Source organism: Manis javanica, chromosome 2, assembly GCF_040802235.1.
Source record: "Manis javanica isolate MJ-LG chromosome 2, MJ_LKY, whole genome shotgun sequence".
Taxonomy (NCBI): domain Eukaryota; kingdom Metazoa; phylum Chordata; class Mammalia; order Pholidota; family Manidae; genus Manis; species Manis javanica.
In genome coordinates this window covers 69,074,892-69,091,816 of record NC_133157.1, presented here as the reverse complement: position 1 = coordinate 69,091,816, position 16,925 = coordinate 69,074,892, and the positions used below count along the sequence as shown (strand labels likewise).

Sequence of the window (16,925 nt, the reverse complement as noted above, 5' to 3'; positions counted from 1 at the left end):
TCTGAGTTTGTTATAATTTGAAGAGTGTACAATCACTTGATGAAGACTTGAGTGAGGAGAATGCTTTACACAGACTTACAGTTTTTATAAGCTGAATAGAGTTAGTTGATTAAAACTAATAATTATTGAAAGTAGTCCTTCAAGTGGAAAGCCTCAATATTTTCTAGTTATAAGTGGTATAAAAAATATCTCATTCTAACTAACTTTTTAATATCATATACTATGAGGACATGTGGTAATCTATTAATTGTAAGAATATTAGATCTAAGTAATGAGTTGATGATTAGATTTTAATTTGTTAAATTTGGGTCTGACTATCCAGAATGATACTTCATAGCTGAAGGCACGTGGAGTCTTCAGAGAGTAACCTACCATCTTTGCATTCATCATAAATACACAAATGCTCACCCTTATGCTCAGTCCTCCCAAATCTGTGTCTAGTCCAGGTCAGTCACACCTGTCTGACTGGCAGCTGAGTACCTTTTGGATGTCTTGGGGACACATAAAGAAAATAGGCTGAAAACTAAAATCATTACTTTTATCCGCAGATCCATTCCTGTATCTCTGTTTCAGTGGGTGAAACCATTAGCCCGCTAATTGCCCAGACTAGAAATAGATGAACCTGTATTGCTCCCTCACCTTCACCTTAGATAGTCTGTTAAATACTGTATGGTATCAGTTCTACTACTACTCTATCCATTTTCCCCATTACTGCTGCTGCAAGTCTCTAGACCATCTTTATGTTCCTTCTGGATTACTACAGTCTCTCCTACCTTATCTCTTACGGTCCCTATCTAGTCCATTATCCATCCTGTAGCTAGAATATTCTTTCTAAACTGCAGTTGCTTCCTTGCCTTTATTACAAGTCCCCTTGTCTTGACCTTTTAGCAGGTTGACTTTCGTCAGCTGGCACTTACTTCTCTGTGACCTTGTTCCTTTCCTGTCCTTTCGCCATATGTTTCCAGTTAGTCCATCGAAGATTTTTTTCCCTCCTATGTACCGTGCTGTCTCTCTTGTACAGACTGGGTGTACAAACAATTTCCTTGAGTACTTCCTCTGGGTTCTTCAGCTGCTTCCCACCCACTCTGCCCTTCATCCCCAGCCCATTCTCATGAGTGGCTAATTCCACCTTATTCTTCAGGTGTCGGCTTTAGGAGGTCACGTCTTTCAGGAGAGTTCCCTGACGCCTCCCTCTCTCACCCATGACAAAGGTCCCTCTCTTATGTGCTGCTGAAGCATCATCTCCTTCCGTTTCATCTGCTTGTCATATCAGATTATAATTGTTTATTTAATTGCATGTCTTCCTGCTAGTTTATGTGTAACAGCAAAGACTATGGTTTTCTTACTGATACATAATGCTTGGTGTCTACCACAAGACAGGCACAAAACAAATGTTTGTTGAAGGACTCAGTGAGCAAAATTAAGGAAATATACAGGAAAGTAGCTGTTTTCAAAATACCATTGCTTTGCTGTTCATTCCCCTCCCTGCTTTTTTTGGTAGATGTGATAAGCTAAAACTAATTTCATGAATCATTGTATATATACATATATATGTATATGTAGGTATTAACTTGGGATTCACATTCATTTCAGTCCATGATTATATCTTCCAGGCTGGCTTATTTATTGACAAAGGTGTCAAAACAAGCAACGCTAGTGCTGCTGACCCAAGGGAATACCTCTGTTTGGATAACAGTGCCAGGTAGAGCTGCTCCTTCTGAACTACTCAGGCCGAATCTTGCCAAAGCAGAACTTTCAGAGTTAAGCCACTGTGCTCTATTCTTCAGCAACACATTTAAATGGAAGTTTTCGAAGTTTTTATAGGAGGGTTTTGGAAAAACATTTCTTCTTCTCTGCTAGGACCTGAGCTTTCTGTCTTACTGAGATGCCAAAGAAGTTGATGCCTTTTCATTTTTTCACCATTGTAAAATAAGGTCATAGAGGTTTGCAGGAAGAGAAAGAAGAGAGATGTTGAGAAAGAGTCCAAAATTTGGCCTACATAGAATATGATTCACTGAAAAATAAGTTAAGCTAAGATGTCTTAGTGTAATCCCTGAACACCAAGGCATATAGAATTTATTGTTAGTGGTCAGAATGAAGCACTGCATCAGATCCAAGTCGGAGGGAAAGGTCTCAAACTTGATGACCAAGTGACTTCTGATTCAGTCGTTTGGAGTCACAGACTCCCATCAGAGCTGGACTCTGTGGTCCCCTCCTTTACAGCCACAGAATGTGGTAGGGATATGGGTCAGCATTTCCATGAAGTTGTCTTACATGCTACCAATGAGCCAAAGTCAATCAAATGTCTCCAGTGGAAATAAAATTTTCTGGAAAAGAAGGCAATTTCAAGTCACATTCAGTAGAAACTGTTATTTTTCTATATGTCAAGTTGATCGACCAACTTAATGGATTTGAAAGGGTGATGGATTTAATAGGCTCTGTTGATAGATACTACAGTGAAGGATGCCAGGCCCTTTGTTCACAAGGGGATAAGTAGGAGCCACACTGCAGGTTGGTGAGTCAATGTAATTGTGAGGCAAGATTCTTGGAACAAGGAAATAAGGCATGAGGCCAGGAGAAAACTGGGGAGAGTATAGTTAGTAAAAATTACTCCTCAGGACTCCTTAAAGGTCAAGTTGAGCCTGAAATATTAAAGCAGTTGAGAAGCTGAGGAGCTGTGGGCATTCCTTAAATAAAATGTAGGGTATCAGACACTTAATAGCTGAGCCAAATATGACATGGAAAAATAGAGGAGATAAGAAAATGCATCATATAGATGACAATAAGTTATGAACCAAGAAGAGAATATTAGCTGGTAAAACAAACAAATCTTTGCTAGAAGGTTGCTCCTGCTTTTTATAAGAGTTGATTATAACTGGTAGAACTAGTAATGTGTACTTTACTAAGTTAGTATAAATAGAAAAACCCTTAAGCACAACATAGCTGACTCTCTTCACTGCCTAAAAAGTAATTTCTGTGTATATGAATGGATGGATGAGAAAATATATTTCAGAATCCATTGATTTTTTTTTTTTTCCATTGATATTTTAATTAGACTTGACAGTAAAAACTATCCATAATGCCAAAGAAGTTCCTTACCAGGTATGCATATATGATATGATAATGGAATTTTTCCGCTGCTCTCCATTATTTCTCCTACCAGTTTATAAATGTAAACATATTAGAAACGAATTAGACTCTATTTGGAAATCATTATTGAAAAGAACCAATTAAAGGAGAAGAGTAACAAGACATGAGGCAGCTGGTGTATACATTTAATTTTATGTAAACTAAGCCCACACGCTTTCAGGCAGTCCAGACATGAGTAAAAATGATATAACTCTTTTAACACAAATGAGTAACAAGCCAGCTTATGAGTTAAACATCAGGCTCATGGGATCCAGAAGATATTTAGTCTGCTCATCAAAGGGGAAGTTGACTCAGCAGCCTTTCCTAGTGTCTTCAAGATGTGAAATTACAGGAATGCAAAGACGGGAAATCCTAATCAAGAAAGCTCTGTTTGAGGTTGGGAAAGTTCATCTAAAAGAGTGAAAGAACATGAGAACCAACTAGTACTTTCAATGCAGAGGACAATTACGGAAGGTTAGGAGGTGTACTGGAATCTCATAAGTGAGGATGATGTACATTTTGGAAAATGAACTGTATTTTCTACACATCAAGGGAGAAAGAGGATGAAAATAAAGGGTATCTAAGCAAGGAGTCAATGATTAGATAGTATTTCAGAAAAAATGAGGTGTCTACAGCAGAGAATCCGATGTTGCTTTATGGTACTTTCTTTAGGTTTTCTTTTAGCACCTTGTGTAGTATCTTTCCATCAGCTTGATGTTACGTAATGACTACAAAGCTATTTGGTAGCAACTACCGTGCCAGAAAACTGGGCAATGGCTCAGAGTCACACTTTTACCTCTTAGGTCAGAGCTATTCAGTGTAAGGGGTCATATATACAACCTTGGGGTTGACAGAATGCACCCCAGACTGGTCTCCACTTGTCCACTCTCACAGTCCTTTCATTAAGTAGCAGCTAGTGACCAGTTTAAAAAAAACAAAAAACAGTGAAATCCAGTCATATCATACTTGCCTGATACCATGAGACCAGTGAGTTTTCTTAACATTTATTTATTATTTATCAGTTTATTTATCTACCCATTTTATAGAGGTATGATTAACATGTAAGAAACTGTGCATATCTAATGTATACAACTTGATGGGTTTGTATCCATTTGTATACAACCCAAACTATTACCACCATCGAGGCTGAAGGTACATTCATCACCTCCCTTTACTGTTTTTGTTTTTAAAATTAAAAAAAACAACTAACTTTTTTGTAGTAATAATACTTACCGTAAGATCTGCTCTCTTAGCAAAGTTTAAGCATATAATACGGTATTGTCAGCTGTAGGCACTATGCTGTATAGTGTATTTCTAGTATTTATCTTGCATAACTAAAACTCTGCTCCCTTAAACCATCACCTCTTAATTTTCCCCTCCTCCCAGCCCCTGGGAACCACCATTCCACTTTCTGATTTTCCCATTGCATTTAGAATAAAGAACCACATCCCTGCCTGGCACATGCCCACCTCTCTTTCCCTTCCCCCTTGCTGATTACTCCCTAGCCAATTTGCTTATTGTTCCTTGAACATTTCAAGCTCTCTCATGCTGAAGGACCTTTGCACTTGCTGTCGTCTGTACATATCCTCTTTTCCCATCACACACCTTTATAAGCACCTACTACATGCCAGCAACTGCAGTGGTAGCCCTTGTGCAGGGAATTTTTCTGATCGTATCATGGCACATCTCAGTCTGCTGAACTGGTTTTTGAAAAGCTGTCTAGTTGTTTCTCCCTACTTGTCCCCCAGCTTTGTAAGATTAAGATAGGAATGATCTTTTTTTTTAAATAGGTGGCCTTATGGGATTTTATTTGAGTTGTTACAGTGGACAGTTCTGGCATCAATTTTTTGGACCTTTTTGTTAAGGGTCTTATAAATGTTTTAGGAGGGAGAGAAAGAAAAGGTAAAATTTAGTTGTTTCAATTAGTAAGTCAATTAAATACAATCTGTTTTAAATTTAGGCATTTAAAGATACTGTACCCAGCTTTATCTCTGTATCTAAAACATTTCACCTTTACAAACTCAGATAATACTTCAGTTCACATATATGTATGTTGAAGTGTATGACTGATTTATTTAGTAAGTTTATATTAGTATCATGTAGTTTAAGAAAACATGCTAGATTTTCTGGTCTGAGATATTTTTGTTTGTTTTGAATGGTTTTAGTGCTTAGAAAGTTCAACAGTTTCCATTCTATAGTATAAGATATTAAAGCAGTTCTCTGAAAACTTGTATAAATAAATGTAATTTTTATCGATATTTGAAATGCAAATAATTAAGTTGTACCTTAAAATTTGTTTGTTTTACTCTCTTGGTCAAATTTAAATCCTTCTTGACACTTATGCTTAACAACTATCAAGGTCAGATTTCCACTGCCTTTTATAAAAAGTCCTTTTTTTTTTTTCCTCCCATCCTCAAGGTTTCGGCCTCATCAGGATGCAGACCCTGAAAAGCCACGTGTGGCTGCTTTAATTGACAGGCTCATTGCTTTTAAAAATAACGACAATGGAGCGTGGGTCAGAGGGGGAGACATTGTCGTTCAGAATTCAGCGTGCGTATTCTCTACAAAGTTATGAGACTGATGTACTTAATTTTTAAAGCTATTAAAAAAAAACAGTAGACTGAAAGTACAGTGGTGGTTTCTGGAGTCCTACTATAACTAATAGACAGGATAAGCTGAGGTCGTATGCTAGCGTGAACGGACTGTGAATGTTTGGAATCGTCTCATTCTGCTGCTTTTATTGGAACTGAACTTGTCTGGTGGCATGAGAGTTTTTTGATGAGATTGAACAGAAACTGGGAATTTAACTTTATGTAACAAACACGGTCTATGTCAGAGCTGAAGAAAGATTTTGAACCTACCAGGATTTTTTCCTTCCTCTTGGAAACTCAGTTTTTCTGATGGTCTTCCACTGCCATTCAAAACAAAAATTGTGAATTCCACCTTAATAAGCCTGTTGACTTACGTCTTAACATGACTTGAGGCAGTAAGCATCTCACTTTTTTTCTATTTGTATAATTTTAGGACAAGGCTGATGTAGGCTGAGCTAAGATTTGGTCAAGAATCTAGAAAACTTTTTTCTCCTCCCTGGCTGGCACTGACATTAGCTTATTGGCATTATACCATTACCTCTGACTTGCATAATGCAAAAAAAATGATATTGTGTTATATCTGAAGAAATAGCCTGGGTATTAACTGCTGAAAAGTTTTGAAGAGAATACTGTGACCTAATTGTTTCTAAAAATACTACTAACAATAATTATCCCTAGCACTTATATGCTGCTTACTATGGGCCAGACACTGTTCTGAAGGGTTGGAATTGATTAGTGCCTTAAATGCTCTCAAGTGTCCTGGAAGGGACATTATATTATTATTTAAACTAATAGGTGAGAAAACTGGGGGAAAGTCAGATTGAGTAACTTGCCCAAGGTCATACAGCTCGCAGTCGGCAAAGCTGAGATATGAACCAGGCATCTTCACTGTAGAGTCTGGGCTTTTAGTTTGGGAAGTGAATTTTCTTTTTCCTGGTGTTGGAGAATAAGCAGTATTAGAACCTCCTGGATTTCATCAAAATTAAGTATTGAGAGAATTACCTGCTTTTACATGATGTGGTAAATTAAAGTGTTCCCTTTCTCTCTTTTTTCTCACAGATTTGCAGATAATGGAATAGGATTGACCTTTGCCAGGTTTGTAATTCCTTTAAAAGTACTTATCTGATTATTTGAAAGCTGTAAGGTAAAATAACCCTTGATTTTGATTTTTGGTTTTGTTTTTTTTCTTGATAACACACAGGAATGGCATATCATTTACTAGCATTAGAAAGAAAATCAGCACCCACTTCCTGATACTACTAGAGGGCCCAAAATACATTTTTATTAGTTAATTGAATTCATACCAAAATAGTAGGTTAATATAGCTGGAATTCTGCAGGAAGGTAGGTGCAGCATGTTTTTGCTTAGAGGAAGGACTTGAGCTTTAGATTAAAGATCTCAAGAAGCAGAGGAATAAGAGGAAGGGAGTAAAAGTTGGAAGCAGGTGAAATCTTTCTTAGAAGCTGGTCTAATTTTGCAGTGGTCTTTAATAACTGAATTTTTCACGTTACGTATTTTCCTCCAGGTCACAGTTTTCTTGTTATCAGCTTCCACATGCTTGTCATCTGGTTGTTAGCAGGGCAGGTTCATTCTCCCCATTGGCTGCTTGAGACTAAAAGAATTAGTTATTGCCGCCAAATTAAATCGCATTTGTTGAGATCCAATTTGTAAACCACATTTTAATTTGTTGGAGGTATGTTCACAATGTGGAAGCACTTTTTGATGTCTCAGTAATAGGTGTTAGGAAAAGCTATGGGCCGCTTTCAAAATTTCTAGCTTTTTCAGTTACAGCTTGCCTTCATTTGAGGGTCACTTTGGATTCCCTAGAGATGTGTGGTAAATGATTATTCTCATTTAACAGTGATGGAAGCTTTCCAAGTGATGAGGGTTCCAGCCAGGAGGTATCTGAATCTCTATTTGTTGGGGAGAGCAGAAATTACGGCTTTCAGGGAGGTCAGAACAAGTACGCGGGCACAGGAGGAATAGACCAGAAGCTTCGGTCATTACCCAGGAACAGGTAAGCATTGCTTGAACAATAGAATATTAAATTTAAATAATAAATGAAAACCTAACACTTAGGGAAGTTTGTTTAATAATCATGGATGGATTGGTTCCCACTGTGACACTTTTCCCACCTTACTGTTATTAAGCTGTTACTAACACTATTACTACTATGTATATTATCCTCTGGAATTCTGGAACATTAAGTACTAAACAGTTTATAGATTCCATTATCAGTGTTATAATGAAGCATCATATCTTGTTTCTCTTTCCTTGTATAAGACCTTACATAAGCTTGTATTTTTTGGGTTTTTTTTTTCCCCCTTCTTGGCCATACACAGTAAGTTGCCAAACCATAAACTATGACATTAGGTCAGTTCTCCCTCAACTTGTGATGTTGGTTTTCAGAAATAGCCACTCAAGAGGAAATTACCTATTGAAAAGAGTTCCAGAAAATAAGAATTGATAAGAGGGTCAAGCTGAATCCAGACCTAACCAGGACTGTATAATTAACAGTATTTCAGATGTTGAAGAGGTAAGGGGAGACTTTTGACAGCTTTCTGTCAAAATAATCACAGAGTCATTAAAATACTACTTAGCACTAGAAATATTCTTCAGGGCATTTAAGGGACTATGAAGTAGTTAATCTATACTTCAGTTTTGAGAAACAGTTTGGAGTTGTCCTCATTTTACTGGTGAGAAAACGAGGTAGAGAAGAGCTAGTGCTCTAAAGGCCTCACATCGGAGCTAGTGGCAGAATTCACCAAGGAGCGATTCCCTAAAATGATATACTCCATCTGTGCTGGTCAAGGCGATGAGGCAAACAGACTGTTAGCTTTGGGGGCAGGGGGCTGGGAGTTGGCAGATGGGCTTTCCTAGCTCTGGCACAGGTGGCCTGTCTGGGCTTCTCTCCCCCACGCTCATTTTTGGGAAATACTGTGTCACTGTAAGCTGCACTCTATGTAGAACTCCTGCTTCATGGATTTTTAATAGCTAACACTTATTAAATGCTTATGATGTATGCTGTACTGTTCACTTAATCCTCGCAAAGGCCAGTGAGGTAGATACTGTCATCACCCCACTTTGTAAATGAGTAACATACCAAAAGTAGCTGCAGTGGAATTCACACCCTGTTAGCTTGGCTTCAGTGCCGTGCTCTTCACTTTAGGGCATAGCTGCCTCTTCCAATGTGTGGATCAAAGGAAGAAGGCTGTGTTGGTTGGGGTATTGCAGTATGATGGTAGCCAGTTGAGTTCCATTCTTTTTATTTTACACTGGCCTTCAGTTCTGTTTCAAAATGCCTGTTGCTTCTTTGCTGAGAAGGATTTTCCAAAACAAAAATTTCCTCATTGGTCAATGAATCCCATTTTTATTTTACTGTAGCTTTACAACCTTTTCTATAGGAGAGAGCCATTTTGGGACATAGCCTTAGAAATATATCAAGATGTACAGATTTTTAACCAGGCTATTTGATTTTTCTTCCTAGCATATGTGCTTCTATTGTAAAACACTGCCAAGTTGTCAACTAATTAGTTACTATAGAAATCCTCTGCAATGCCATTAAAGAATATAATACAGGAGAAACCTATGGGATCTGGAGTATTATGAGTTTTGTACATTAATTATGGTTAGTGGTACATGATTAGTAGGTTAAGGAGTTTGTGTTTGCACAGAAGGGAAAAAATGAATAAAATGGGTTTCTCAATCTAGCTAGTCCCTTTGACATAGTAAGCCTTGAGGACTTATACTTTTACACTTTTAAGAATGTAATTTCACCTTATTACTATCCTTTACTGGTTTGAAAGAAGGTTCTATTCTGTTCAAGCACAAATTTATCTTTTGTTCTCATGCTAGAGATTTTGGAACCAGAAGTATAAGTATATGAGTTATTAAATTAAAGGTCTTAACTTAGTTGATTGAAGGAATCAAAAGTCACCTCTTCAGAGAGGCCTCCATTCTATGCAAAACAGCATCTCTGTCCTTCCCAATCAATTGTGGTACAATGTCTCACTGTCCCCATACCACTTACCTTGTTTTCTGTTTGCCTTTACTACAGTATATGATTCACTTGATGAGGTAGCTAGTCTTAGTTCCCACTGTAAACTAGAATTGTCTTTAGTGCATGTGGGATATTCAACAGTATAAAACAAGTATGTAAGTGAAGTGTAAGTAAGTGATGGGCTCATGTGCATTGAACGAAATCTTGTATTTCAACAGGACATTCCCGATTAGAGGCTTTCAGATTTATGATGGACCCATTCATCTTACGAGGTGTACTTTCAAAAAATATGTGCCAACTCCAGATAGGTACACCAGTGCTATTGGCTTCCTCATGAAGAATTCCTGGCAGATAACCCCCAGGAATAACATTTCCCTTGTGAAGTTTGGCCCACATGTAAGTATGTTCTTGGGGCTTGTACAGTGACTGTGGTGGGAGGAGGGCTAGCACATTCCCCAAGACAGACAAAGGATTTCTACCGCGTCCTTAGGACTCAGAGGAGAAGTAGATGAAGAAGCAGGTCCTAACTCCATGTGCTCTGTCCCATTGAGTTCAAGGTGAGAATAGAAGGCCATGTGACCTGGGGTATTTTTGGCATTCAAGTGCTATCTTGAAAAGGAAAACGACCTAAAGTGCTGACACAGAGATGGAATTGTAGAGTTTTGTAGGAACAAGGGGACATGTGGTTTTGGGAAATTCAGTGTAATAATCCACAGAGAGGTTTGGGTTCCGCCTTGCATTTCACTTGCCTGGGACCTATTTCTGAGGAACTAGAGGATGAAGAGTTGGGGAAGAAGAGGAACACCAGAGCTGTGTGGAACAAAATGGTTTATTCCTGATATAGACCATTGGAGGGTTTTTATGACGATTGTAAAGAATACTTAGAAATAATCATCTACAATGCAATGGCCCGCAGAAATAGTTTAATCAGATGTCTCATCATACCCCCTTTGCCCTTACTACACAGGCCGGTCTGATCACATACACCCAGCCTCCCTGCACTCCCAGTCCCTCCGTGACGCTGGTATAGACAGAGAGTCAGGCAGCCGCGACTGCAGAGTGCCTCCCAGTTCTTGCGCTGATGTCCACAGGCAAACGCTGTGGTTTCCCCGTTTAAAATAGAACTTGGGATAGTTACCCAAGTCTGTATCTGGTTTTCCAGAATAGCTGAGGCACAGGTGCAAACTGGGAAGTCAGCTTGCTGGCTGCTTCTCTTTCAGGCCGCCTGACCCCAGGGGAAGAGGAGGGGCTGCACTAGTAGGGAGCATCCCACATAAAGAAATAGGATGACTCTTGATCAGCCCTCCAGTGTGGAGGTTGGCCGTCTGCTTACTGCCTGCACGGACATCCTGTGCATGGGGTTCAGTGACCACTGACATGGGCATACTGAAAGACTATGTGGTAGGTGTGCGTTTGTCGTGGAGTTCTAGAATTCTATCCATGCTTGTTTACACTGAGTGTTTCCTCAGTTCCTTATGGTGGCAATACTCTGGGAACAGTTCATAAAGGGGACAATTTGCCAGATTGGTTCTACCTAAAAAGGTAGAAAATGTGCCCTAAACTTCTCTTAGGTTTAGCCAGAGGATGTACAAGTTAGAAGAGAAAAAAGTCTAGTGCTAAGAACCTAGAGTCACTTGTCCCAAACATTACCCACTAATTTTCCATGGAGTTGCTTATCATTTAGATATTCAGTTGACTTTAAAACTTCCCAGGGTGATGAGTGCATAAAAACATTTTAGAGGTGTATCTGCATGGTCTGAATAACATTAATAATTTCCCGCTAATAAGAAGCAGCTGAAGACTATAAAACATGTCACCTGCCGCTGCTTTGCAGCTGTGTACTGTGTGTTCAGTAAAGGCTTTAAATGAACTCTACCTGACACGAACATTACTGAGCTGGGCTTGGTCTGTGCTAAGGAGAGAGAAAGTAACATACACTTTTCAGCAAGTTCTGGTGAGTTCAGTGGTCACCCAGTCATACCAAGATGAGTTTAGAACTGTGTTTATTTCTTGGTTGGGGGGGTCATCTGAACAAGTAAATAAAGCATTGGAGCAAAATAAAATGATTAACTAGCTCAGAAGATAGAACTTGGAATAGATTTTTATTTAACTGAGGTATAAATTGCCTACAGGGAACTGCATAGATCTGAAGCGTAGAGTCTATAATTTTTAACAAATACATAGGACTGCATGGTGCCTTCCCACAACTGTTCTGATTTCTCCTGCCACAGATTAGTTTTGTCAGGAGAACAGGCAATAGTTTTTAAGTGGAATGAAAGGAAAACACCAAAGATGAAGTTGAATATTTGCTACTTGAATTCCACAAGGCTTGGGGGATTCATGTTTCCAATAATCAGAAACTTTTGTTGACTAGTAGCTGTAGTTGAAAGCTATGAACTGGGACAAAACTGCTCAAACCTTAAAGCTGTTACAGTGGATATGCAGCTGGGTCCTTGCACGGGATGCTGGCTAAGATGGCAGGAGCCCTCATTTGTGATGCTCTTGTTTTTCACTGTACCAGGTCTCTCTGAATGTCTTCTTTGGAAAGCCAGGGCCCTGGTTTGAAGATTGTGAGCTGGATGGTGATAAGAACTCTATTTTCCATGACATTGATGGCTCTGTGACAGGATACAAGGATGCTTATGTTGGAAGAATGGACAACTTCCTGATCCGCCATCCAAGCTGTGTAAACGTTACCAAATGGAATGCAGTGGTCTGCAGTGGGAACTATGCCCAGGTAGGTCACAATGCATTGCAGTGCCTGATTCCTTAACAGCTCCTGATATACTGCTTCTGTGAGGAGTACTCTTCTGCTCTCCAATATGACTGATGCTTTCCAAAGGTTTTTCTTTAGGGGGAGAAAAAAGAAAGAAAAAGTTCATTAGGAATCATGGACATAGAATTTTATTTAAAGCTCCCTTACTGCAAACCAATTTAACAAGTAGAAAAGTGAGTCCAAGTGAGGTGATACTTGGTTAAATATGGTTGGAATATAGTTGGGTGGAAAATCCATATTTCCTTTGTTGTAGGCCAGGTTTTCTTGCTGTCCCACGACAGTGCCCATTGAGAGGGAGTTTTATTCTTTGATTTCAGGGTCATTATCTCTACTAAATCAGGAAATCTGACTTTTGAGGCAGAATGTCAGTAGGTCCCATGCAAAGTGAGATGTTCCCGGAGACAGAGCTGGGAACTGGAAATGAGGGAACAAGGAAAGAATCCAAGGAAATTCTTCAAATATGCATAATATCTGGGAAAATATGAAGGTGATCAAAAACATTAAGCCAGGCTGCATCTACCAACTGGATGCCTACTAGTAGGGGTAGCAGTGTGTTAAGAGCACAGAAGTTGGAGCCGGGCTGCCTGGGTTTGAATCCTGGCTTCATCTCCCTAAGTATGAGGTGGGTTAGTTAATTAACTACTTTGTGCCTGTGCACAAAGATAACACTAGTTCTTCTCATACAAAGCTGTTTTGAAGATAGTGTGTATGAATATATGTAAAGCATTTAGCCTATAGCCTGGCACGTATGAAGTGCTTCTTTGCTGCAATTAGCATTAGTTGAGGAGGAAGTTCTCAGTTGCAAAGATGGTTTTATGTATTTATTTTTATTAAGGTATCGTGGATATACAATCTTAATAAAGGTTTCACATAAGCAACATTGTGGTTACTGCATTCACCCATATTACCAAGTCCCCCCCACGTGCCCCATTGCAGTCACTGTCCATCAGTGTAGTAAGATGCCACAGAGTCACTACTTCTCCATGCTGTACTGCCTTCCCTGTGAACTACCTATACTGTGAGTGCTAATTATAATGCCCCTTAATCCCCTTCTCCCTCTCTCTTATCCACCCTCCCTACCCCTTCCCTTTGGTAACTGCTAATCTGACCCTTCTTGGAGTCTGTGAGTCTGCTGCTGTTTCATTCCTTCAGTGCAAAGATGGTTTTAGTAGTGATGCTTGGATGCAAGAGGCTGCAGGATGGAGGTACCAGTTGCCCAGAATGAGGAAGGGAGCAGGAATTTATTTCCAGATTTTAGATAATTAAATGGTAGGATTTAATAATAGACATCAAAGGAATAAAGGGAAAAGGTAGAGTGTGGAGGGAAGCTTTAGGGGAAAAGCAAAGAATCTTCCAGGGGGAAATAGGCTCTGATAGTCCTAAAGGCTGCAAAGTACCTGCCCTCACTGATTCACTGCTAAATGCTCTCACCTACAGGGTGGGTCTTTCTGGGGAAGGACCAGTCCTGTCGTGTAACCCCTCTGCAAAGCTCTGGCTACTTTGCCTGTTAAGGGTGTGCTCACGGACTGCTGATTTTCGCCTTCTTGAGCCCCTTGAGTTGTATGTGGTTTCTACCACCTAAGCCTTCCAGAGTGGGAGCTTGTAAGTCTGGGGAGAGGAAATCCTGGGGCACAATACCTCTAAAAACCAAAATCAGCCAAAGGGAGAAATAAAAACTAAAACCCATTTATTGCTTACAAACTGCAGTCCAGGGCCTTCTCTCTCCTCTGCTCCTGAAGACGTTTAAACTCTCAGGTTCAGACACGCCCTCGGTTGCCCAGGTTTACCCGCTGACATGGAGATGAACTTCTCTTCATCCCTGAGGATATGCAAATGCACTAAAGCCAGCCGAGATACTCTGGAAATGTTACAGTTTTACCCACAGAGCTTCTTGGAGCAGTTCTCCATTGCTCTTCTGACTTCTTCTGACTCATGACTGATGCTATCTATGATTCTTAAGATTCTTATCTATAGACAAGACACATGTCTTAAGAGGGGTAAAGATTGGAGAGAATTTTCTGATTTATTTTAATAGAGTAATAGCTCATTTGTTGTGGGATTTCTCAATCCATGAGGCAAAAAAAAAAGTTGCTTAAGTTCTGGGAGGAACAAGGTAAGGATGGAAAATTAATTGTATAATAAAGTAAAGAAGACAAGAGTGTGGTTTAAAATGTGACTTTTTTCCTCTCATTTTATTCTTCATCAGAATTGCCCCCTAAAATTAAGTTGACCCATCAATACCTAGGAAGCATAGAAATGCTAGAATTAGAATAAAACAGAAACAGAAGTAAGAAGCTTTTGGTCCTTCGGTAGCTACACTTTTAGTTAAACTTCTTGCCAGCCCTGTGCATGTGTGTTTGTCTGAAAGCAGTGTGTGCTCACAGTGAAGTTTACATTTTAAAAATAATTATAAATGTGTCAGTAAACTCTTTGGATTTCTAATGTATTTGAGAATGTCAACCTGATCCTTCTACTTGTAAAAGTAGAGTAGCTACTACATTCTTATTTGAAACTGAAGAAATAAGCCATCTAATGCTTCCCAAGAGGTCCTGGGAATAGTAGGAGCACAGGTCAAAATTTTTCTCCTAAGAATTTGAGTTTTGGGCCAGGAGCCCAGGTCTGTGGCCATTTGCTGTTACTTAGCTTAGCTAATGTATAATACAGTATGTTTTCAGGCAAAAGATAGAAATGAGGCAAGTGGACTCAAATAGAATAATCATTATCTACTTATAAATGTATTTTAATGGAATGTCTGCTCTTTGCTGACCCAACAGATAGTGGTGCTCAGAAAGAAAGGTGGTAACATAAGGAGAAATAAGGTTACATGTGCCACTATTTGATTTGGAAGAATGCAGGAGATATACAACCTATTATATGTTATATATAAGCTGTGTTTAATTATATGTATTTAAATAGAAACATATTTAAGTAATAAATACATGAATTATAACATATATGAAATATTTGTATATTTCAATAAAGATAATCAGTAATCTCAAACTATAAGTATTTCCTGTCTTTTTATTTTAAATCTTTAAGTGGTATCAGTAGAGAGAAGAGTATGTCAAAATTGTTCAGCATGAATGAGAGTTAAGATTTCCTGCCTCAGAGGATGTATAACTGAGGAATGAATAGGGATAAAACTAGAAATGACAAAGAGAAATAGAGCAGTAATTGTGGATTAAATGTGATCCTGCAGATGTGTTAATACTTCTGGGGAATTGTGTTACAGGATACTGATTTGTTTTAGGAAATTGTTCTGAGGTTTGTTTTTCAGAGGATGTGTTTGGGGAAGGTCTTGTTTTGGCACAGCAAGGGGCTTTGATACCCCTGGAAGCAGTTGAGGACTTCCAAATTTGTCTCAGTGTAATATGTTTTTCCAGCTTTTGCAGAGTGCTTTATAACCTTTTTTTTTTTGGGTGAAAAACAACTCTTCTTGGGCTGATGTAGGTTGTGGAAAATTGCCAAGCTCTGAGATATTTAAATTTTCCATCTCTTGTGTTTTAAAGGAAAGTCTCTTAGATTTGACTAGAGGGTGTATCAGTTTTCACATTCATTTACTAATGTATTGTATGTGCCTTCCTCACATGGAGGGAGTTCTTTGACAAGCTGAATAAGCCACACAGGTTTCCTGTGCTACTGAGTAAGCTGGCCCGTGGTGGTGGAAGGGATGATGGAAGTTTTTGGCTAGCAGAATGCAGGGTCTGTTTTTACCACTGCAGTTTAAGTAGGCTCCATTGTTAGTGCAGTTTAGGATGAGGCTGGCTGCCACTCATTCGGTCTGGCACAGATCACAGAAACTGTCTTTTGAGAGTAGAGACACTAAACTTGTGCTGGAAGTGTTTGTTTAGCTACTTAAATTTTCACTCACTTTCCTTTAATTATTAATGATTTTTTGAAGGTCTATGTGCAGACGTGGAGCACTCAGAATCTGACTATGACCATCACGCGAGACGAATATCCATCCTACCCTATGGTGCTCCGCGGCATTAACCAGAAGGCAGCCTTCCCCCAGTACCAGCCCGTGATCATGCTGGAAAAGGGCTACACCATCCACTGGAATGGGCCGGCACCGAGGACTGCTTTTCTGTACCTCATAAACTTCAACAAGTATGTTTCTCTTACTGTTATTTCAAATAGTTGAGCAAGTAGTAATTTAGTGGAGAAAAATAAAAACATACCTCCTTTGTTAGAAGCAAAGGATGCCAGTTTCATGTACTTTGATCCTCTTAATGGATGAAGCTGTTGTATTTCATGGTGATGGAATTGAGAGATTATGCAGATTGAATCCAGTCATTTTAAACGCATTTCATTTTCTCTCTAGTCAGGGTATTGTGTGCAGAAACCCATTTAACAATAGTTTTTAACACAGTCTGCTGAATACTTTAATTCCTTATTAAAGGAATTCCCCATTAAAGGAATGCTGGGA

General features: G+C 39.1%; 1 protein-coding gene across 5 annotated transcripts in view; it reads left to right on the top strand.

The window, feature by feature from the left end:
* Nucleotides 1-16,925, top strand: part of CEMIP2 (cell migration inducing hyaluronidase 2) — a 76,032-nt gene that overhangs the window by 38,558 nt on the left and 20,549 nt on the right. For all 5 annotated transcript variants that reach the window (XM_073228643.1, XM_073228644.1, XM_073228645.1 and 2 more), the window contains exons 12-18: nt 1,614-1,702; nt 5,548-5,679; nt 6,780-6,815; nt 7,582-7,737; nt 9,939-10,116; nt 12,242-12,457; nt 16,398-16,606. In XM_073228643.1, the coding sequence (XP_073084744.1) occupies nt 1,614-1,702; nt 5,548-5,679; nt 6,780-6,815; nt 7,582-7,737; nt 9,939-10,116; nt 12,242-12,457; nt 16,398-16,606 (1,016 nt within the window). The remainder of the gene's footprint in view (nt 1-1,613; nt 1,703-5,547; nt 5,680-6,779; nt 6,816-7,581; nt 7,738-9,938; nt 10,117-12,241; nt 12,458-16,397; nt 16,607-16,925) is intronic.